This window comes from Maylandia zebra, linkage group LG17, assembly GCF_041146795.1.
Source record: "Maylandia zebra isolate NMK-2024a linkage group LG17, Mzebra_GT3a, whole genome shotgun sequence".
NCBI classification, from domain to species: domain Eukaryota; kingdom Metazoa; phylum Chordata; class Actinopteri; order Cichliformes; family Cichlidae; genus Maylandia; species Maylandia zebra.
In genome coordinates this window covers 12,013,107-12,031,428 of record NC_135183.1, presented here as the reverse complement: position 1 = coordinate 12,031,428, position 18,322 = coordinate 12,013,107, and the positions used below count along the sequence as shown (strand labels likewise).

Sequence of the window (18,322 nt, the reverse complement as noted above, 5' to 3'; positions counted from 1 at the left end):
GCAGAAGGCACGGGCATTTCTGTGAATCATAACCTAGTAGCTGGCTGGCACCTCTGCTTTCCACACTGAATAAACCGGTAAAGGTAGGCTATCGAAAAATCAACAGTTATATTATTGCTACTTATTGATTTATGTGGTGTCCCTCTGTTTCACCTTGGTCGGGACTCCTCACATCGCGTTTCTGACTGAAGGACGACCAGATCTACATTATTTACTCATTCGCCTATCAAGTGCTTCGTCTTTGTGATAACAGATTAGACTGCTTGCCAGTATGCTCTTGTGCTGACTGTATAACTATTAGCTCCATTTGCTTATTTCAGTATTAGTGACTTTTTCTTTTGCTTTCATCTTCCGTAATTGTCTCAGCGCAGAAATTAAGAACGGTTCTATATGTCTAGAAATGTAATTTAGATCTTTTGGATCAATTTTAAGTCAAGCCAGAGAAAACCTATGCTGTTGACTAATTATAGCTGGCCTGCATATTCTTTACTGGTAACACTAGTTAGTTCTCATGTGCGACCACTTTGGCACGAATATCCAAACAAACTTTAGACAAACAGTAGATAGGATCTTTGTTATCTTTTAATACAAACACAATCAGATGGCAAGTGGCTGGCAGTTTACTGGTTTAATCCAATCTGACTAAAGCTCTTTGCAAAAAGATATTGAGCACTTAGAGATTTGGCTCACTTCCTCTTCAAATCTCTGCAAGGTCTACCTTTGCCAAGGACGACTGTCTGCGCTGATCTGAGCGAAGGGCTGTCCTGTTAAACTATGGCTACGGTACACAAAAATGAAAACTCTGTAGCTTTCCCCACGAAACAAAACGAATACTTTAATATTGACTCGTGCCTGGAGGCCGGTACACAGAGCTGGGTTAAAACAAACGGGACCGCTCTTGGCTGTCATCCGCGAGCCGCTGTTCTGGCACGCGGGAAGAGGTTTTGTTTACCGGATGAATAAAAGAAACAAACAGCGTTCCTCGAGGTCCAACTAATCCCAGCTTTACATAAATTAAAAAGTGGGGAGATATGTGCGTGGACAGCTGAAAAGAGTGCAAACATGCTCTGACTACCAAGTTGACAAACAGTGAGAGACAAAAAAGAGGGTCAAGGATGGAGCAGTTCCAACAGTTTCTGTGTAGAAAACAAAGTTTGTACAGGTAGATAGAGATTTCTGTCTAAAAATAGTCTTTGATTAATTATGAACAGAGGAAGAAAGGACTTTCCCTTTCCAAAGTAACAAAGTCCCTCCAAAAGTTAGACCCAACTGTTCGTGCTTCAACGCAGGAAGAGTCGCTTTTCACTCCAGCTGTGACGAGAGCGTGTCAGTCTCAGGTCTCTTTAGTCCCGAACACTTCTGTCTTGTTCCTGTCAGCGTGAATGATCGCTACTCCGTCCGTGTTGACAGAGTGAGCACTTGCCCCTGAACTAACCTTGAGGAGTTATTGTATATATACATTTTCAAACAACTTCCATTTGCTAAGTGATTGATTTCCTGTTACACCCTGACAGCCCCATGACACCATCAGCGTACACGCAGAATCACAACTTCAATTTACCCAAAGGGGAAAACTTAAGAGTCTGAATCTGATGAGTGTGTCTGATAGATGGACGCCTGTGTGTCATGAAAAAACAGGAAACAAAAGGAAGCAAACAGGAGCAACAGATTCAGAGAAATAAGAGTATATGCATGTAGGGATGGGTATCGAAACCCAGTTCTTGTTGAGAACCGGTTCCCACTGTTTCAATCCTTGGAGTTGTTTGCCGTTTTTGCAAACGATTCCCTTATCGATTCCAGTCGCCCCGAATCACGTCACCACGTTGCGGAGCGTCATTTACCTGGCAGGAAACATGGTGCCTAAGCGGCTCAAACGCTCAAAAGTTTGGTTATACTTTACGAGAACGGATGACAAAAGGGCAACTTGCAATACTTGCAAAGTAGATGTTTCATTTAAGGGAGGAAACGCTACGAATATGCAAAAGCATTTGCTCACAAAACACACGATGACCTTAAATGAATGTCGTGTTTTTAATTCCGCTCCGGACTCGTGAATCTCAACCCAGCAGTAGCGGTAACGTTTGCACGTCCTCTCCCGTTAATGCGGCAGGTAAATAATCAACTAACAGTGCATATTATGTTAGTGCGATCTGCCTTATTACAAAACCTGCCATTACTGTGCATTTAGGTGAATATTTATTTTATTATTTTACATTTACAATTTTTTTTCCTGGGGACCCTGTGACACCCCATTGAAGAGCCGTAGGCTGTGGATCTCTTATCTCACTGTTGGGTTTGTAAGGCCATGTTACTCCTAAATTTCTATCTTGTTCAAAGAGAAGATATAAAACAAAGTTCTAAGCTGATCGACCTTAGTGTTCTCCTTTTTAAAAAAAGACTCGACAAGAGAATCGATAAAGAATCGAATCGTTAAACAGAATCGAAAATGGAATCGGAATCGTGAAAATCTTATCAATACCCATCCCTATATGCATGAGTGTGCATACAGATTAGGCTCAAACTCTTGTTTTCCAAGGGTACGTGACCAACTCAGATTATTATTCTTAAGGCGAATTCAGCCTGAACTAGAAGCAAATTATCTATAATCAAACTTTATTTGCTTACAGCTGATTTGTGATAACCTCTAGCTAACAAAATGTCCTGTTACCCTGTGTGAACTTGTTTTTTTGCCTCCTGTATGAGGATGATAAGTTTGACAAACCTAAAATTTAGAATGCTTGGCATGTTCTTGTTTGGTCTCCTCTCTGATGTCATGCTGTCGATGATTTTTGATTTATCATTCTGCTATTAATTTGTTTGTGCCCACATGTGTCCTTTTTTTAAAGGGACACTATTTTAATTAGGTTTCTTTTTACATTTGATGCTCTGGCCTTATTAATTGATTTAGACTGTTTTCTTGTGAGTTGTCCAGTTTTAGAGCCATCAGTTATCTGCCCTCTACATCTGGGACACCACTGTTAATCCCATCGGGATAGCACATGTCCCGATGGAAGACATCCCATCAGTTCAACTCTGACTGCACAGACATATTTCTGAGTTTGTGTTTCAAATTTATGAGCTGAATTCAAGTAGTTAGTGTGAATTTCATTAATATTTTATTTCTGGCCTTTTTTCTGCTTTATTGGACAGAGCAGTGAAGAGTGACAGGAAAGCGGAGGGAGAGAGAGGAAGAGGAAGATGTGCAAAGTAGAAGAAAGTGCAGTGGGTCGGACTCGAACCCGTGAATTTCTATGTAGAGGACAACAGATTTGCAACTTTTCACACTGCTGCAGCATCATTATGACCAAACTGCGCGTAATGGTCAAATTAACCTCATTCTCATCTCTCAGACTGAAAGCAGACTTACTCAGTGTTTTTGCAGTTTTGATACCCAAAAGTTGCTTTGAGAATGGCAAGTCACTACGAATGATCGCAGGCCCTACTCTGGTCTTAAAGCCAACCATTTCAGAGGCAAAAGACCGTGGCAGCAGTGTTTTCTCCAGTGTGACTTAATATACTGACTTCGAATGCAGGACAAGGTTATGTTTTCCCATAGAAGCCTTATGTCCGTCTAAAAACAGCTGACACCATAGTTATCTTAAATTCACTTCAAGTTCAAGCTGAATGTGCCTTAGAGGACAGCTCATAACTTTAATCTGCCAACAACATCAGGTTAAAAAAAATATGATTGGTAAATTCACGTTAGCCTTGATTATGTAGTTGTGTACATCCAATATATGTCTCTCTCACACAGCAGTTTTAAGTAAGTGAACAAAACAAGCCACCATAGGATTCTCCGGATGGGGGGGTGGGGCAGGTTAAAGTGTTACACTGCTATTTCATCTCCCAGGCAGTCAGGAGTTCCCTGTCTGTTGAGAACATTAAGTAGCCTCACTGTCTCCTGATCTGTTCCCCATCCAAAAATCTCCATGTCTTCCTCGTCCTCATCCTCCCCTTCATCCTCATCCTCATCCTCATCCTCCCTGTCATCACTGTCGTCCGTGTTTGACTCGTACTCCGAGGCAATACCCGACTCGCGAAACCTTGCAAATTCCAGGCAGCCCAGAGATTTGACGTCGCAGGACAAAGACTTTACTGGACCCTCTGACGCTTCTGGACTTTTGATCTCTGGCCTGTTAATCTTGAGCGGATGAGGAGGCGAGGGGAGTCGAGGAGGTGGAGGCCCCGGGGGTCCCGGGAGGAAACGGAAACACTCCAGTTTGAGTAGACATTGGTCCCTACCTAGTGGGCTTCCCAGGGTCCCGTTGGATGATGAGAAGGCATTGCTGGTCCCGTCGCTGTTGCCAAATGTGTGCAGGTTGAGGGCTGACACCTCAGGCTTAGGTGTCGTGGGGTCACATATCACCGGAGGTACTGTAGACCGGAAGGTGATCTCCAACAAACTGTCCTGGGAACCCACTGGATGGAGGAGATAAAGCAAGGAGATTTCAGGTGAAGCAAAAGGTGGAAAGTGAAGAACAGAGATACATAAAATGTTTTCAACCACTTTTAAAAATGAGCCTTGATTGAAATGAATCTGCCATCACCTTTGCAGGCAGAAGATAAAATGTATGTGACGTACATATCTGTGAATTGTGGTGAATATAAGATTACAACTCCCAGCAAAATAAATCACTCTGTGACCAATAAATCAGTGCATGCTCGTACAGCATAAGCAGAGGAGAAAAAACAACATGTTTCAAAGCATTTCATCATCATCACGACTGCTCAGTGAAACAGGTTTAGCAGGGTTCTTCACGGGCACACAGCACAGACCTGGAGCTGGAACAGTGAGAAAGAGATGCATTAAAGAAAGACGTCTTCAATACCAACCCAGAACAAACATGAAGGATGACTCACTCACTCCTTGGCAGAGGACAGTAGCAGTAGCTTGTTTGGGTTCACAGCAGTTGCAGTGTTCGAGTTTAAACAACTCCATCAATCAAACATCTACAAAAACTTCTCAGACTGCTTCTGCAGTATAATCTGCTTTAGATTATGCTACATATACTGTATGTTTGTTTGGTTTTTTTGGTTTGTTTTTTAGGGGATGTATTTTTTGTCACACACACAGACACACACGGAGGGTGTTTAAAAAGTCTTATTACAGTGGGATAAAGGACCTCTTGAACTGCTCAGCACATTGAGAGGAACTGTCTGCCACTGCTGCTCCTTTGCCCAGCCAGAAGGCTCTGAAGAGGATCACTTTTTTCATGGATTCAGCCAGGCGTTGGGATTATTCCTTAGAGATTTTGACCTATATTCACCTGATGGCATCACATATTTGCTGGAGAAGCTAACTTAGTGAGGACCTTCATTGACATAATGGTTTCCCATTAACCCTAACCATTAAAAACGAATGCCTAACCCTAACCCTAGGGTAACTAAACCTAACCATAATTGTAACCACCACCTAATTGTAACCCTGACACTAAAACCACATTTTGAGCCTCAAAAAAGCCTTCAAACTTGTGAGGACCAGTGTGTGTGTCCTCACAAGTTACTGTTGGTTCTTACAAGTATAGTAGAATGCAGATTTCGGTCCTCACAAAGATAGCTAGACAGGAACACACACACACACACACACAGTCTCAACAGCAGATGAAATTGATGACTAAAATTGTGTGGTAGTGAGGGGGGAGACATGGAAAGGACATCTTATACTGGACACGTCTGCGTTTTAATGCTTTTGTGCGCCGTGTGTTGCTGGACGTCTGCTCTGCATGTCTGACAGTGATGTGTGTTGACCTAGAGTGTGATGTAGAATTACTAATGCCTTTTTTCTGCCTCCTTCATGCCTATTTTTCACTTTTTCTTGTCACTGTCATTGTACATTTGCTTGTTTGTCACGGCACCTTTGGTGTGACCGAACAGCTCTGTTCTGTGAGATATCTCACTCACAGCTCATTCAGCTGAGCTTTTTCCCATATCATTTGCTTGGTAGAGTTTCTCTTTGCCTTGGTTGTACAATTTTTTCCCACAGCAGGAACGTTGTTAGAGGCAAGGGACAGATGAATGTCTAAATGAAAGGAATTATTTGGCACCCAGTTTTCTGCCTGGGATATAATGTTATCTTGAAACAGAACAATTTACAACTGTAAACCTTGTATCGAAATGTAGATATAAAGGAGACACATCAGAGGACATGACTTGTTTTGACCAATCACCTAGTCAGCATGATCAAAGGACCTTTGACACTTTCCTCCAGTTTTCTCCAGTGAAATATGAGAAGAAAAGACAAGACATTCAGAAACATGTTTGTTTGTATTAGACTATGTCATTGACACTAAACTGGTCCACCTCTGCTTGCACTGGGTGTAAAATTGATTTGCTTTTAGTTTTTAACAGCGACTAATGCCACGTTCCAGTTATCTCTTGGATGCTGGAAATCAGGAGTAAGTTTGTGCGTTCTGGTAGGATAGCTGGAAATGTGAGGAAAAACAGGATTTGCTTCAGCTTTTGGAAAGGTAGAGCGATTTATGCATCACTAACAATACAACATAATGCATGTTTTTTGTGCTTAAGAACACCACAGCAGCACGTTCATGGACAGAGCCTGGTCAGTGCTCTGGATGTGGCTTATTTTGTGAGTCACAAGAGTGCATACACAACAGTGGCAGTACAGAATAAAAGATCTTTAGTAAATAAACATATACTGTTAATTTGAAATTCCTACGTTGCCTCGTTTTCGGGTTATCGAATTCACAAACTTGAGTTAACGCGCCAATATCCTATGAGCCTTTTACAGCTGAGGGGTAAAAATGAATCAACTATGGAGGTATTACAATTATTATTTATCATATAGATTACTACTGTGTTAATTTTATGTTTGTCTTTTAATCACAGTGGATCAGTGGCTAGCACTGCTGCCTCACAGTTTACAGTTTTAGTGCCGTTTACCGCCACCATCTTGGACTGTTAACTCAGGATTGGTGGGGCTGCTCCGACTTTCTGAGTAAAGAATCAGAAGGAACCTTCCAGATCAAAATTCTAACTGGGAATAAGAAAATTCCCACTTCCAATACCTGAAAACGTAATATTTCCTTTACTTACTGGAAAAAATATATACTATATAAAAATAATATAAAACTATATAATAAATAATTTAGATCTATAGCCCACAAAATACATGAAATAATGTGCAAGTAAAATTGTGCATGGCCAGATAAATATAAACCCCCTCCAGCTAATGTCTTTAAAAGATCAAGTCTTTAAAAGAAAGCGGAAACAGACTAAAAGCAGGAACCTTTTACTTCCTTTTACTTCCTGGGAGTAAAAGTCTTTGACAGTTTTAATGAAAAACTGGTCATTTACCATTTTTTTCCTATTACATTCTATATGTATATTGCGTTTTATAACTATTGTTAAATACTTTAAGGTCTCTATATATTTTAGAATTATATTGAAACTTAAATATGCTTATTTTGTAGTATATGTTTGCAGTGTGTGCATTCTGATTATTCTCTATCAGTGGGAAACATCCAAAGCCTGTTAAAAATAATCAGTGAAACTTTATGAAAACGAAGACTTGAGCTCAAAGAACAACACAGCAGTCTGAAGCGTCAGCAATTAATGCATTAATAAGATACTATAATGCAAAGAACTATTTTCATGGACACATCTGAAGGATGAGTCTGCCTTGTTATAGTTAAAGAATTAAAGTTACATTCTGTGTAAGGGCCAAAACCGAATTGAAACCAAAAAGCTCTCTTGTGCTGTGTTTTTGCAGCCTATCATCTAGATCAGAGATGTCAAAGGCACTGCACATTATGTTCACACACTTACAGCCCATGTTAATGTTGAGTAGGTCAGACAAAGAAATGGTGCTCTTAAAACAGAAATCTGTTGCTACGGCTGTTTGGGCTTAAGCTCTGAGATATAATTGCCTAAATTTACAGAACAAGTTGAGGGAGCATCACATTTTCCAAAGCTGTCCGGTCAAACAGACTGAAGTCTCTGCCAGGCTGATTTTTGCCCTTGGGCCTTATGCTTGACACATCTTGCTTTAGGTGATGTGTCTTTTCCTCAAGCAAGAACTACAAACTACATCCCATTTCCTACTGACTGCCAGCAGAGGCTGATGCAGGTCACAATTTACACACTTGCCCGGTGCAACCTGTCTACTCTTGCCCTGTACATTCAGTAGATGTGTGAGCACTTTTATATCATCAGAACATCTCTATTTATCTAAAGTGTATTATACAGTATGCATGTCTATAGGTCCACTCACTGGAATTTGGTCCAGACATTTTGGTCTCCAGTTCCTGGATCTGTTTAACCAGCAGAGAGATGTGCTGCAGCAGGTCTTTGTTCTGGAGGAGCAGCTGGTGGACGCGAGCCTGGGCCTCCAGCCGAGCCGTGGCCTCTGCACTCAGCTGGTCCTTCAAGAGATGGACCTGCAACAGAAGATGTGAGGGGTCAAGAGTCTGTTGACAAGCAGGGAGAAAGGGATTCTCTGTAATGAGCGAGGCAAACCTAATCCAGCTCACAGAAACATTTTTTCCCAGGTTGCTCCTCTTATCTGAATTCCCCAAACAAAACAATGCACCTCATCCCAGTCTGTGTGAAGACCAAGGCCAAACTGTGCTGACCTTACCAACACACTTTTCTCATCTGAGAAATCAGCGGTGCGTGCTGTTTGCCGCAAATATTTCTTTAATGGCAACAAGAAAATACAAAAAGTTCATTTACATGCTTTGAATGGGTCCGTGTTGCAGCTTTTCTGAAGCTAATGACGTGACTCAAGGTTGTTGTCATAGTAACGCATCTGCCTTTTTTTCCTTTTTCCTTTTTTTTTTTAAATGTCTAAGCAGTTTTCCAGGAGCGAGAAAAGTAATGACAGTCAGAGGAAGAGGCTGAGAGATTTGACAAGCCAAAGAGAGCGAAACAAAATGTTGATGCATCTCCTTCCCCCAACACAGAAACCACTGAGTCTGAGCTCAACAAGAAAACTAGAATCAGTCAAACACCACGAGGGTAACAGCTTAAGAGACAGGGTGGACAGATTTCTATCAGCATCTGAATGTGCAGTCACTGCAAGTATCAAGCATGACATCTGGCTCTAAAACACTAGGCACACATGAAAAGAAGCCCGACTACATCTGAGACTGAATCCTTTTTTGTTTTGTGGTATATTTTGTCCTCATGTCACATACAAGTTCATTTTAATTACCCTGGAAAAGAGTGGACTCAAATTAAATATACTGCTTGAAAAACTTAAACGAACTCTGAAAACACATCAGATCTCAATATTGAAAATAAAATAAATCATGCTGAATATCTACACTTATATCGAGTGTAAGGTGAATGAAAGGTTGACACATTGTTTGATGGAAACGAAAATGATCACCCTACAGATTCAAAGACAGGCATGAAAAGCGATAAAATGATGTGGCAGGTTAATCCATTTTGCAGGTGGTCCGAAACATAACATCCCAGAGGTGTTCTATTGGATTTAGGTCAGGCAAGCATGTGTGGGCCAGTCAGTAGCATTAATACCTTCATCCTCCAGGAACTGCCTGCATACCCTCACCACATGAGGCTGATCATTGACATGAACCAGGAGGAACCCATGGCCCACTGCACCAGTACCTAATGGCAGTCAGGGTGCCGCTGGCTAACCTGTAGAGGTCTCGATATCCCTCTGTGGATATGTCTTTCCAGACCATCACTGATCCACCACCAAAACATTCCTAATGAACGATGTTGCAGGCAGGGTAATGTTTTCCACGTTTTGTAGCTCTGGCAGTGCTCATCCTGTTCCTCTTGCACAAAAGGGCAGATACTGGTCCTGCTGATGCGTTAAGGATTTTCTACGGCCCTGTCCAGTTCTCCTAGGGTACCTGTTTGTCTCTTGGAATCTCCTCCGTGCTCCTGAGACTGTTAGGAGACACAGCAAACCGTCTAGCAATGACACATATTGATGTGCCATCCTGGAGGAGTTGCACAACCTCTGTAGGGTCCAGGTGTTGCGTGATGCTCCCAGTAATGACACTAACCCTAGCCAAATGTAAAACTATAGAATTAGTCAAAACTAGTCAAAAAAGATGAGGAAGAAAAAAAACATCAGTGGCCGCCACCTTTAAAACCATTCCTGGTTCGAGGGTTGTCTCATTGTTGCTGCACATGTTGTTCATTTCATTAACACCAAAGCAGCTTGAGTGATTAACAACAATATCCCATAAGTTTAACTGACTCGTTTATGAATGTATAAATCTGCAAAACAATCGCCTTTGGTCTGGCAGAATATAATACCATACAAAAGTATTAAAAATGCCAGATCAACACTGTGTTGCTTTCATCAGTGGGCTCTCTGCTTTTATGTATTCAGTTGTATCTTTTTTTCCCCTGTATTTTGGCACCGTTTTGTTTATAAACTGGGTTGAATTTTAGACCATATAAAAAAACTACAACAAAAACAAAAACGATGGATTATTATTTCCACTGAGAGCTTGGGTTTTATCACAGATGAGAGAAACGTGGATAAAATTCTTGTAATTAAAATATACTCTCATGAAATACAATATGAACTTTGAGCCTAAATACAAAGTGGATTTGTCTCCAGTTATGTGGGGAATGTAGCTCGAGTGTGGGCCATCTTCTAGTAACTACGCCGATTGTGAGATGAGAGGCTCAGAGGATGTGAGCTTAGGAGATGGCAGCGATTGATCGATCGCACCATATTTTCAGTGTTTTCATTAATTAAAGTTGCAGAGGGAAAGAAGAACAAAACAGCAAACCAACTAAATCATCTGAGCGTTTTTCAGTCAGAAGCAAATGAAGTAATCAGCGAAAATCTTTGGGGATTGTAAAGTTGTTTTCAGTTTAAGATTTTGGTGACCACTTTCAGAGCTCTTCATTGGTCACATTCCTCTTTATATTGCTGTTAACATTTACATCCATACGCCACTACTAGGCCAGCTGACTGATGTTTGTTGGTGGCACCTGGGTCCAGATCAAAGACAAAAGGAGACGGTGCTTTTGAATTTCCGGCTCCCAGGATGTGGACTTTGCTTCCGTTGGACTGGAGATTTGTGGAGACTGCTGGCACTTTTCAAAAGAAGCTTAAAACCCACCTGTGCAGGCTTTCTTTTATTTACTTTGATCCATTTATACTCTTTTAACTGGTGTATGTCATTTTATACTGGAAAACACAATATAAATAAACCTTACTTGCTTCCTACATGTGGAATCAGTTAGTAATTTGAAACATGTCGCCTTTAGATGTGGGAAACTGTGATGGGCAGTTTTTTTTGTTTACTTTTTTACCAGTTTCAGACAAATTTTATTACTTTTTTAGCTAATTAAGCATGATGAAATATTCCAGCTTTGACTCTACTTTCTGATACTTGATCACCTTCTATTACATTATCTAAAAGTTTAAAAGAAAAAAAAAACACCCAGACAGAACATTAGTGATAGATGGAACCTCTTTGTGCTGTAATTACAGCGGCTTTATCTTTTATTACAAGACGAATGGTGCTCGTTTGGCAGCTCTGATCCTCATGTAACCTTAATGCAACAGCCTGCTGTGGCCCGCGAGATTAAAGCACACACTCGATTTCAATTTAAGACTGAACGGCTCAACTTCTTTTACACTTTGATATAAAAGGAGAGGAAGGGGAGAAAGAAACTGTTCAGTCGGTGCACAGATGTCCGCACACACACACTCTCATAGCTTTTATAGCAGCAATGACTCTCCGTTATGACTTCAAAGTACTCTCCAAATCAAATGTTGGTCCCACCTCCCACCCTGTTCTGCCATCTCCTATCCTGAGCACGTATTTGCTTTCAACAGTTTCAAAGGAGAAATTCTCAAGGTTTCAAATCACAAGAATGGTTCAGAAGAGGCCCAGTGTGTTAAAGGAGACCACTTATTAATGATTTTCTGACAGCAGAGGCGACGTGGCTCTCAATAATTTGATTAAGCTTAACTCTGGAGTTTGAACATGGTCCAGCGGTGCTTCAAACATCGGCTGTTTAACAGGCAAAAAGGAGCCGAACAAAAAAAAGGGTGAAACATCCTTTTACCCAAAAATTCTGCACGGACGTGGAAAACGTTTTAATGTTAAACAGTGACAGTTACGTGGTTTCTTGCCTTTTTAATAGCTTCTTGTCAGTGTACATGTAAGAAGCTTAATCAATACCAAAGTGATTACAAGCCGTTTCCCTTACAATCCTAGGAAACCAGCTGGGGTGAAGGGCTCACGGTGTATTTTCAGAGCAGTGTGAATGACAGGGCCTCATGTGGAGGTGCAAGTTACTGAAACTCCTAATCACTCCTTAGCTTCTAATTTGAGCTTGATGCGGTAGCGCAGCACTTGTTACCGTGGTAGCACGAAGGCTCTTGGCTGTTGACGTCAATGCCTCCACGTGTCAAAGAAAGGAAGGAAAAAACTCTACAAAACAAACTGTAATCAGAGTTGGAACAATGTACCAAGGCCATTCTAGCCCCTATGAAACACAGCTATGCACTACAGAAAAATCCTCTATTCACTATTGCATTTGCAGTGCTCGTGTTGCAGGCTTTAATGAGAACACAACAAGCTCATGTACCGAGGTCCTTTATAATATTTTGTCTAACTTTAATTCTTGCTTGTCATGACAGAAAAACATTTTTAGCTAACTTTTTGCAGATGCTCCAACATCTGACCAAGTGATAGCTTTTTGGTCATCGATGGCAGTCATACTTTGTTAATGGTTACTGTTGCTGCTAATCAAACTAACACATAAATTAACCATCACTTATGGTCATGAGCTTTGGGTAGTGACTGAAAGATTGAGGCTGCAGAAAGAAGTTTCTTTGAAGAGTGGCTGGGCTCTCACTTAGAGACGGGGGGGGGGAAAGCTCGATCATTCGAGAGGGACTACAGCAAAAGGAGCCAACTGAGGTGGTTCAGGCACCTGATAATGATGTGTCCTGGAGGCCTACTAGGAGAGGTATTATGGACATGTCCTACAATGCTTCCCACTGTTTTAGTCCCTTTAACTTATTGTTAATTTTATGTAATTGTCTAGTTATTTCTGTTGTAAAGTTGAGTGTTTTGACATGTGAGGCCATGAGGAGTGACTCCCTGTCTAATCCTGGTTTAAGCGATAAGACAGAAAAAAGCAGAACCTGATCTGCAGGTTCTTTTACACAGAGATATTGTCATTTTATGGAAAATTGGCTCTGTTCTCTTATTATGGCTCTGTTCTACATTTTGTGCGTCGTTTTCTGTTTTCTCATTTACTCCTCCTTGCTACTTTTCTGCATTAGACTGACTCATCACTCCTTTGTCATTCTAATGAGGAGGCAGTGGGGTGGAGAGATCCATCCCTCCTCCTCTCCCACATTCACTGGCCAGACAGTGTCAAGGAAGACGGTCATCTACTTCCATTATCCCCGTACTCCTCAACAAACAGAGGTGATTACAGATTGTGTTCGGCCTCTGAAGAGCTCATTTGTAAAGATAGACACCCTGATGATGACTGCGGTGGTTTAATTTACAGCAGATGGGACCCCATCTTGAGCTATGGAAGAGAGGAGCTTGACTCTGACTTGTGCTGCCCTGCTGACAACTCTAATAGCACATCAGCCACTCCTCCGTGGTTTATACTGAGGCCTTGGCCACAAGAGTCACATTTGTTCTGAAGCTGTCCATTGTTAAATGTCTCACTGAGCTGCTGTGGCTGCTAAAAGGACAGTGAATAATTCAATATAAAAGCTGTAGTGAACAAATTAGATAATTCAAATAATCTAGGAACAAAAACAATTTCTTTTAAAAGTCAAAGCTAAGCTTTATCATCTGGATATCTGATCAAAAAAATGTCTGAAGTGGCCACACAAGGTTAAACTTAAACTTTATTCAGCAAACTCTCTGAAAACACAACTGTTCCCAGAGATAAAATGTAAAAATAAAATTGAAAATAGATAAGATGAACGATAACAAGTCCTAAGTTACTACGGCTTGACCTCGAAGATTATTGCCTTTTGTTCAGCGGTGCGCCTTTCTGTCTGGCCACCTGTAGTTAGTTCTATTTGCTTTCCATTGTTATACTTAAAGTGAACTGTCACTTAAGCAGCACAGGTAGTATTTATGAATAATGGAACACATTTTCCAGTTCGCAGATGTGTAATTACAGTCAGTGTTATCACTCTACCTGTGAATATCTTTTACCCTATGTGTTGCCCTTCTTTCACAGATTTTCTTTGGCCATTTTTGACTGAATTGGTGGGCAATATTGTGGTGAACACTGTTAGGGTCATTACAGTATTTTTTAAAATAATGTGTTTATGGCGCAGTAACATTAACCCCCCAAAACCGGTGGTTGAACAGTGACTTCATTTAGCACTGTGCCTTTTGGCAACAGACTAGTTGTGGCAACTAACTGGTCTACCCTAAATTGAGTGTGCAACATGCTCAGGATGTCATTTTTTATTGCAAGGTGATTGCACAGATTGCCTGGTGGAAGGCAACCTGTCTCCAAACTTTCACAGCCTGACTCCGACTCACTTGCAGATTGGAAACGGTTTGCAAATATTTTCCATCTTATGAATGCGGACAGATTATCGGCACGTTGCAGTCAGAGTCGTTCTGTGCTGAGTGCAAATCATTTCCCGATGTATCTCTTTACTATAGGGGACTCAACTCAACTGGTTGCCAATTCATTGTATTCTGGTTATATTCTTATACAAAAAGCAAGGTTGCCTAGCAACTATGTTGTTTTCCAGTTAAATTGCTGTCCTGTTGCAATTACATCACACTCTAGCCACTAAGGTCTGGGTGTAGCTCAGGAGCTAGGTATTCTCTCAAACAGATTGCATGCAATTGGCAACTTGATCCCATTCGGTGGCAGACGGACGAGTGATGACTCTGTCTCTGCTGTTTCATCAACTTGTCTTTGCACCCCCGTCACTAACTGCGAATAGTCGTAGACCTGATCCCCATCTTTAAAGTGACCATTTCAAAGGCAACAAGATCGCAAGTTAATTCCACACAGTTGCAATAATCTTTCCTGTGCTGCAGTCTCCAGACACTGTTTTCCCCACTGTGGCCACAGCATAAGCTACACACTTACTTCTCGAAGAAAGAGACATTTGTCAACCTACTTGCTGCATTACTTTCATGTTACTCTATAAAATGGTCTGAGACGCACTGCCACATAATTAGCAGTTAACAATATAAGCTTTAGGCTACTGTCACGCATCCCAGCACAAATCCCTGTCTTAACAAGGACACACACGCAAGATCTTTCTTTTGCTGTTCAAGTGCTTCACAAACCTGACAGCAAAGCTGGTGAAAACCAGCCCCAAGAGCACTTCATGGAAAAATGGAGGCTTTAATCATCTCTCCTTCTGTTGCCTGTTGAAAACGACCAGCCCGGCTGGGGTCAACATATACTGAGCCCTGATATTACTAGCTTTGTGTTAGCATGGAAACTTTGGCGATGCGTTTTAGTGGCAACAGACTGTTATTTGGTGTGTTTGTACTTTACTGCCATGTTTTTGTCCTTTTGTAAAATTAAAAAAGTGACAGATAATGTTTATATCTCCACTCCTCAAAAGTTATAGGCTGCTTGTTCACTTTTCTCCTCTTTCCACATAGAACAGATAACAGAAATGCATTAGTCTGGAACGAATTACCCCGAACAGTGGCTGTGAATGCGGAAAATAATCTAGGCAGATTACGTTCTGTTCAGAGTCACTAAAGCCTGAAAGCTATAGTGCAGTAATTTAATGCTACCTGTCCTGCTTAGAAATAGGGGTTCACCCTGAATCTGAACTCAGTCCTGGACCCTACAGAAGAGCCACGCCCATTAGAGAAGAGAAGGAAATCTTACTCTATTACCAGACAGTGTATGAATCATAGTAAAGAAGAAAAGGCATGAATGAAGTGGCAGAAAGTGCAATGCTTCCCAGTAATGGAAAAGAAATAATCTTTTTATGGATCGATAGTTCCATCAGTTTTTTAGCGTAATATATGGAACAATTATCAAAGTAGTTACAGTCTATTCAGTTTGTAGAAAATGCTAAATGGATGGAAAACTGGCTTAAAGGTTAGTGTTCTCAAATCTCACACAAACTGGTGCAATGTGACATATATGAACAAACAGGTTGGCATTTCCTTTGTAAATGCTCAGCAAAGGAAGGACGGGCACAATCAGCCAGGCAGAAATCCTGACAGAGTGACAATTCACTTGTGGACCACAAACGCGGTATTTTGGAAACAATGACGCTGCTGTTCCTTGAAGAGGCGTAAAAAGTTTTTCTAAAAGCAGAACTCAGACAAAGAGCCAATTAAAAGGTGCACCACTTGTGCTTCACTGTGGTGGTCCCTTGGTAGTAAACCTGCTGCTACCCAATCCATTCTGCTCTCTTATCTCAGCTTCGTGAAAGTGAAGGCGCTTCAAGCACCTAAAATGTCTTGTTAAATCTCTAATTAGGGAGCAGCATCTCTCTGTCTTTTTATTACTTTTATTGTTCAAAACCGTCTCCCAGCAGAACAGCACCCAAGGACGGTTTTGATCTTCCCCATTCCCACTTTCAAAACAACGTGAAACCTCAGTACCTATTTTCCATCCTTCCATTGTTTGCTCTTTACAATGCGGAGAGCATCTGTCTCTAACTAACGTTAACATGCAGGAATTCCACAGGGCTTTCCGTTTTACTTTATTCTAATCCCAAGTCACACATCAATGATTCATTAACATAGTGTTTACAGTTTTTCTGTTGCTTCAAAGTTTCATCGTTACTGGCCCAAAGAACAGCCTTCATCACCTGTTATCCATCCCAGTCGTATCACCAGTATGTGGGCTGCTCCAACTATTAGGTCATTATAACATCATTCAAACAAAGTCAATCCGTCCTGCTAAACCAAAGAAGTGAGCAGTGAATTTCCTCGGCTGCTACAAAAAGTTCATTAGGTGGTCGTCTGGCTGAGGCAGTCTCCAATTGACTCTCATACACTCTGCTTTCACTTTCATCCACTGCTTAGATTCAGGCACCAGGAATACATGTGACAAGATCAAAATTTGGAACACATACCTGCTAATAACACACATCACAAGTTACATGAAGCTGGATTTACTAACTTACCACACTAGCTATTTTCACATGCACTACTTCACTCCACCTCTAGATGTCTCCCACATAGACTGGGTTGCTTTTTATTATTCTCTGATAACTAGCGGTGTGCGATACTGCAATAAATGTTATCGAGTAAATACAGGGCCATTACTGCTGACAATAACTCTGATTAATACTAATACTTTTAACTTATAAGTGCTTATGCGGTGTGCCATGATTTATGAGATGAACCATCATTAACGACCATTAAATCACTGTGATTACGTTTCACAATAATTAGCTAATACAACAAAACACACCTTTTAGCAAACAAAGTATCGATCCTATCGCGCCAGTATCGATGGGATTACCAATACCAGAGTTGGTATCGATACCTTAGATATTTGGATCGATCCACCCACCGCTACTGATTACGTCGCTGAATGAGTCTAACGTAAAGATGCTTCTAGACATCCACTGCAGCTCAGAATTTTTGTAGCATTACCTGAAAGGGGCGCATGTGAGAAGGCAAATCTCTCTTGCAGAGGAATGGGACATTAGCCATTCTTTAATCTGCCAGATATCTCATACAAACACAAATACATGCATTCACCAACTCACCCAAGCACTTCCAGCCTCTAAACCAGGCAAATTTTCAGCTATGTAAAATTCCTCATTAAAGACGGCGATAATTTAAGATTGGCCAGTGTTGTAGAAATGCAGAAATTACAGAAAAACTGCTTGAATGATACAATTTCCCTTTCAGACTGAGACGCAGAGACTCTCCCAGTGGTGGTGTAAGAGGATTAGATGTGTTGGTTGTGTGCTGCGACTTCACAGGGTTGGTTGCCGAGGATGTGCTCTTCACACCAGATTATCGGTATGGCACTGCCCACCCACGCTAGGGGTTTTTGATGTGGAAGTGTCTGAAACCCTTCCAGCACTGGTTCGCCTCTGTTTTTATCTCATTGCAGGAGAGCACTAAAGGGAACATTATCATTTCTACTGGTGCAATGATAAAGAAATCATTAGAAATGCATGCATACTTGTAATGCGGGTAAGACGGCAAGATAGGGCTTGGCAGAGTGAGGGAGAACCAGAAAAGCAGCAGTGTGGGAAAGAGAGGCAGCAGAACTGAACGTGCTAAACACATGGAGGCAGAATGGAAGGAAAGGAAATGTGCAAAGGAAAGAGCAATGGAAGAAGATGAAAAACTGAAAGCAGTGTGTGGCGGGAAAGACACGAAAGAGGACAAAGAAAGCAAGAAATGACTGA

General features: G+C 41.2%; 1 protein-coding gene across 3 annotated transcripts in view; it reads right to left on the bottom strand.

Moving 5' to 3' along the window:
• Positions 1 to 18,322, bottom strand: part of LOC101485789 (carboxyl-terminal PDZ ligand of neuronal nitric oxide synthase protein) — a 246,267-nt gene that overhangs the window by 32,686 nt on the left and 195,259 nt on the right. For all 3 annotated transcript variants that reach the window (XM_024805650.2, XM_024805649.2, XM_024805651.2), the window contains exons 9-10: positions 8,231 to 8,396; positions 4,243 to 4,419 (exon numbers count right to left, since the gene is read on the bottom strand). In XM_024805650.2, the coding sequence (XP_024661418.2) occupies positions 4,243 to 4,419; positions 8,231 to 8,396 (343 nt within the window). The remainder of the gene's footprint in view (positions 1 to 4,242; positions 4,420 to 8,230; positions 8,397 to 18,322) is intronic.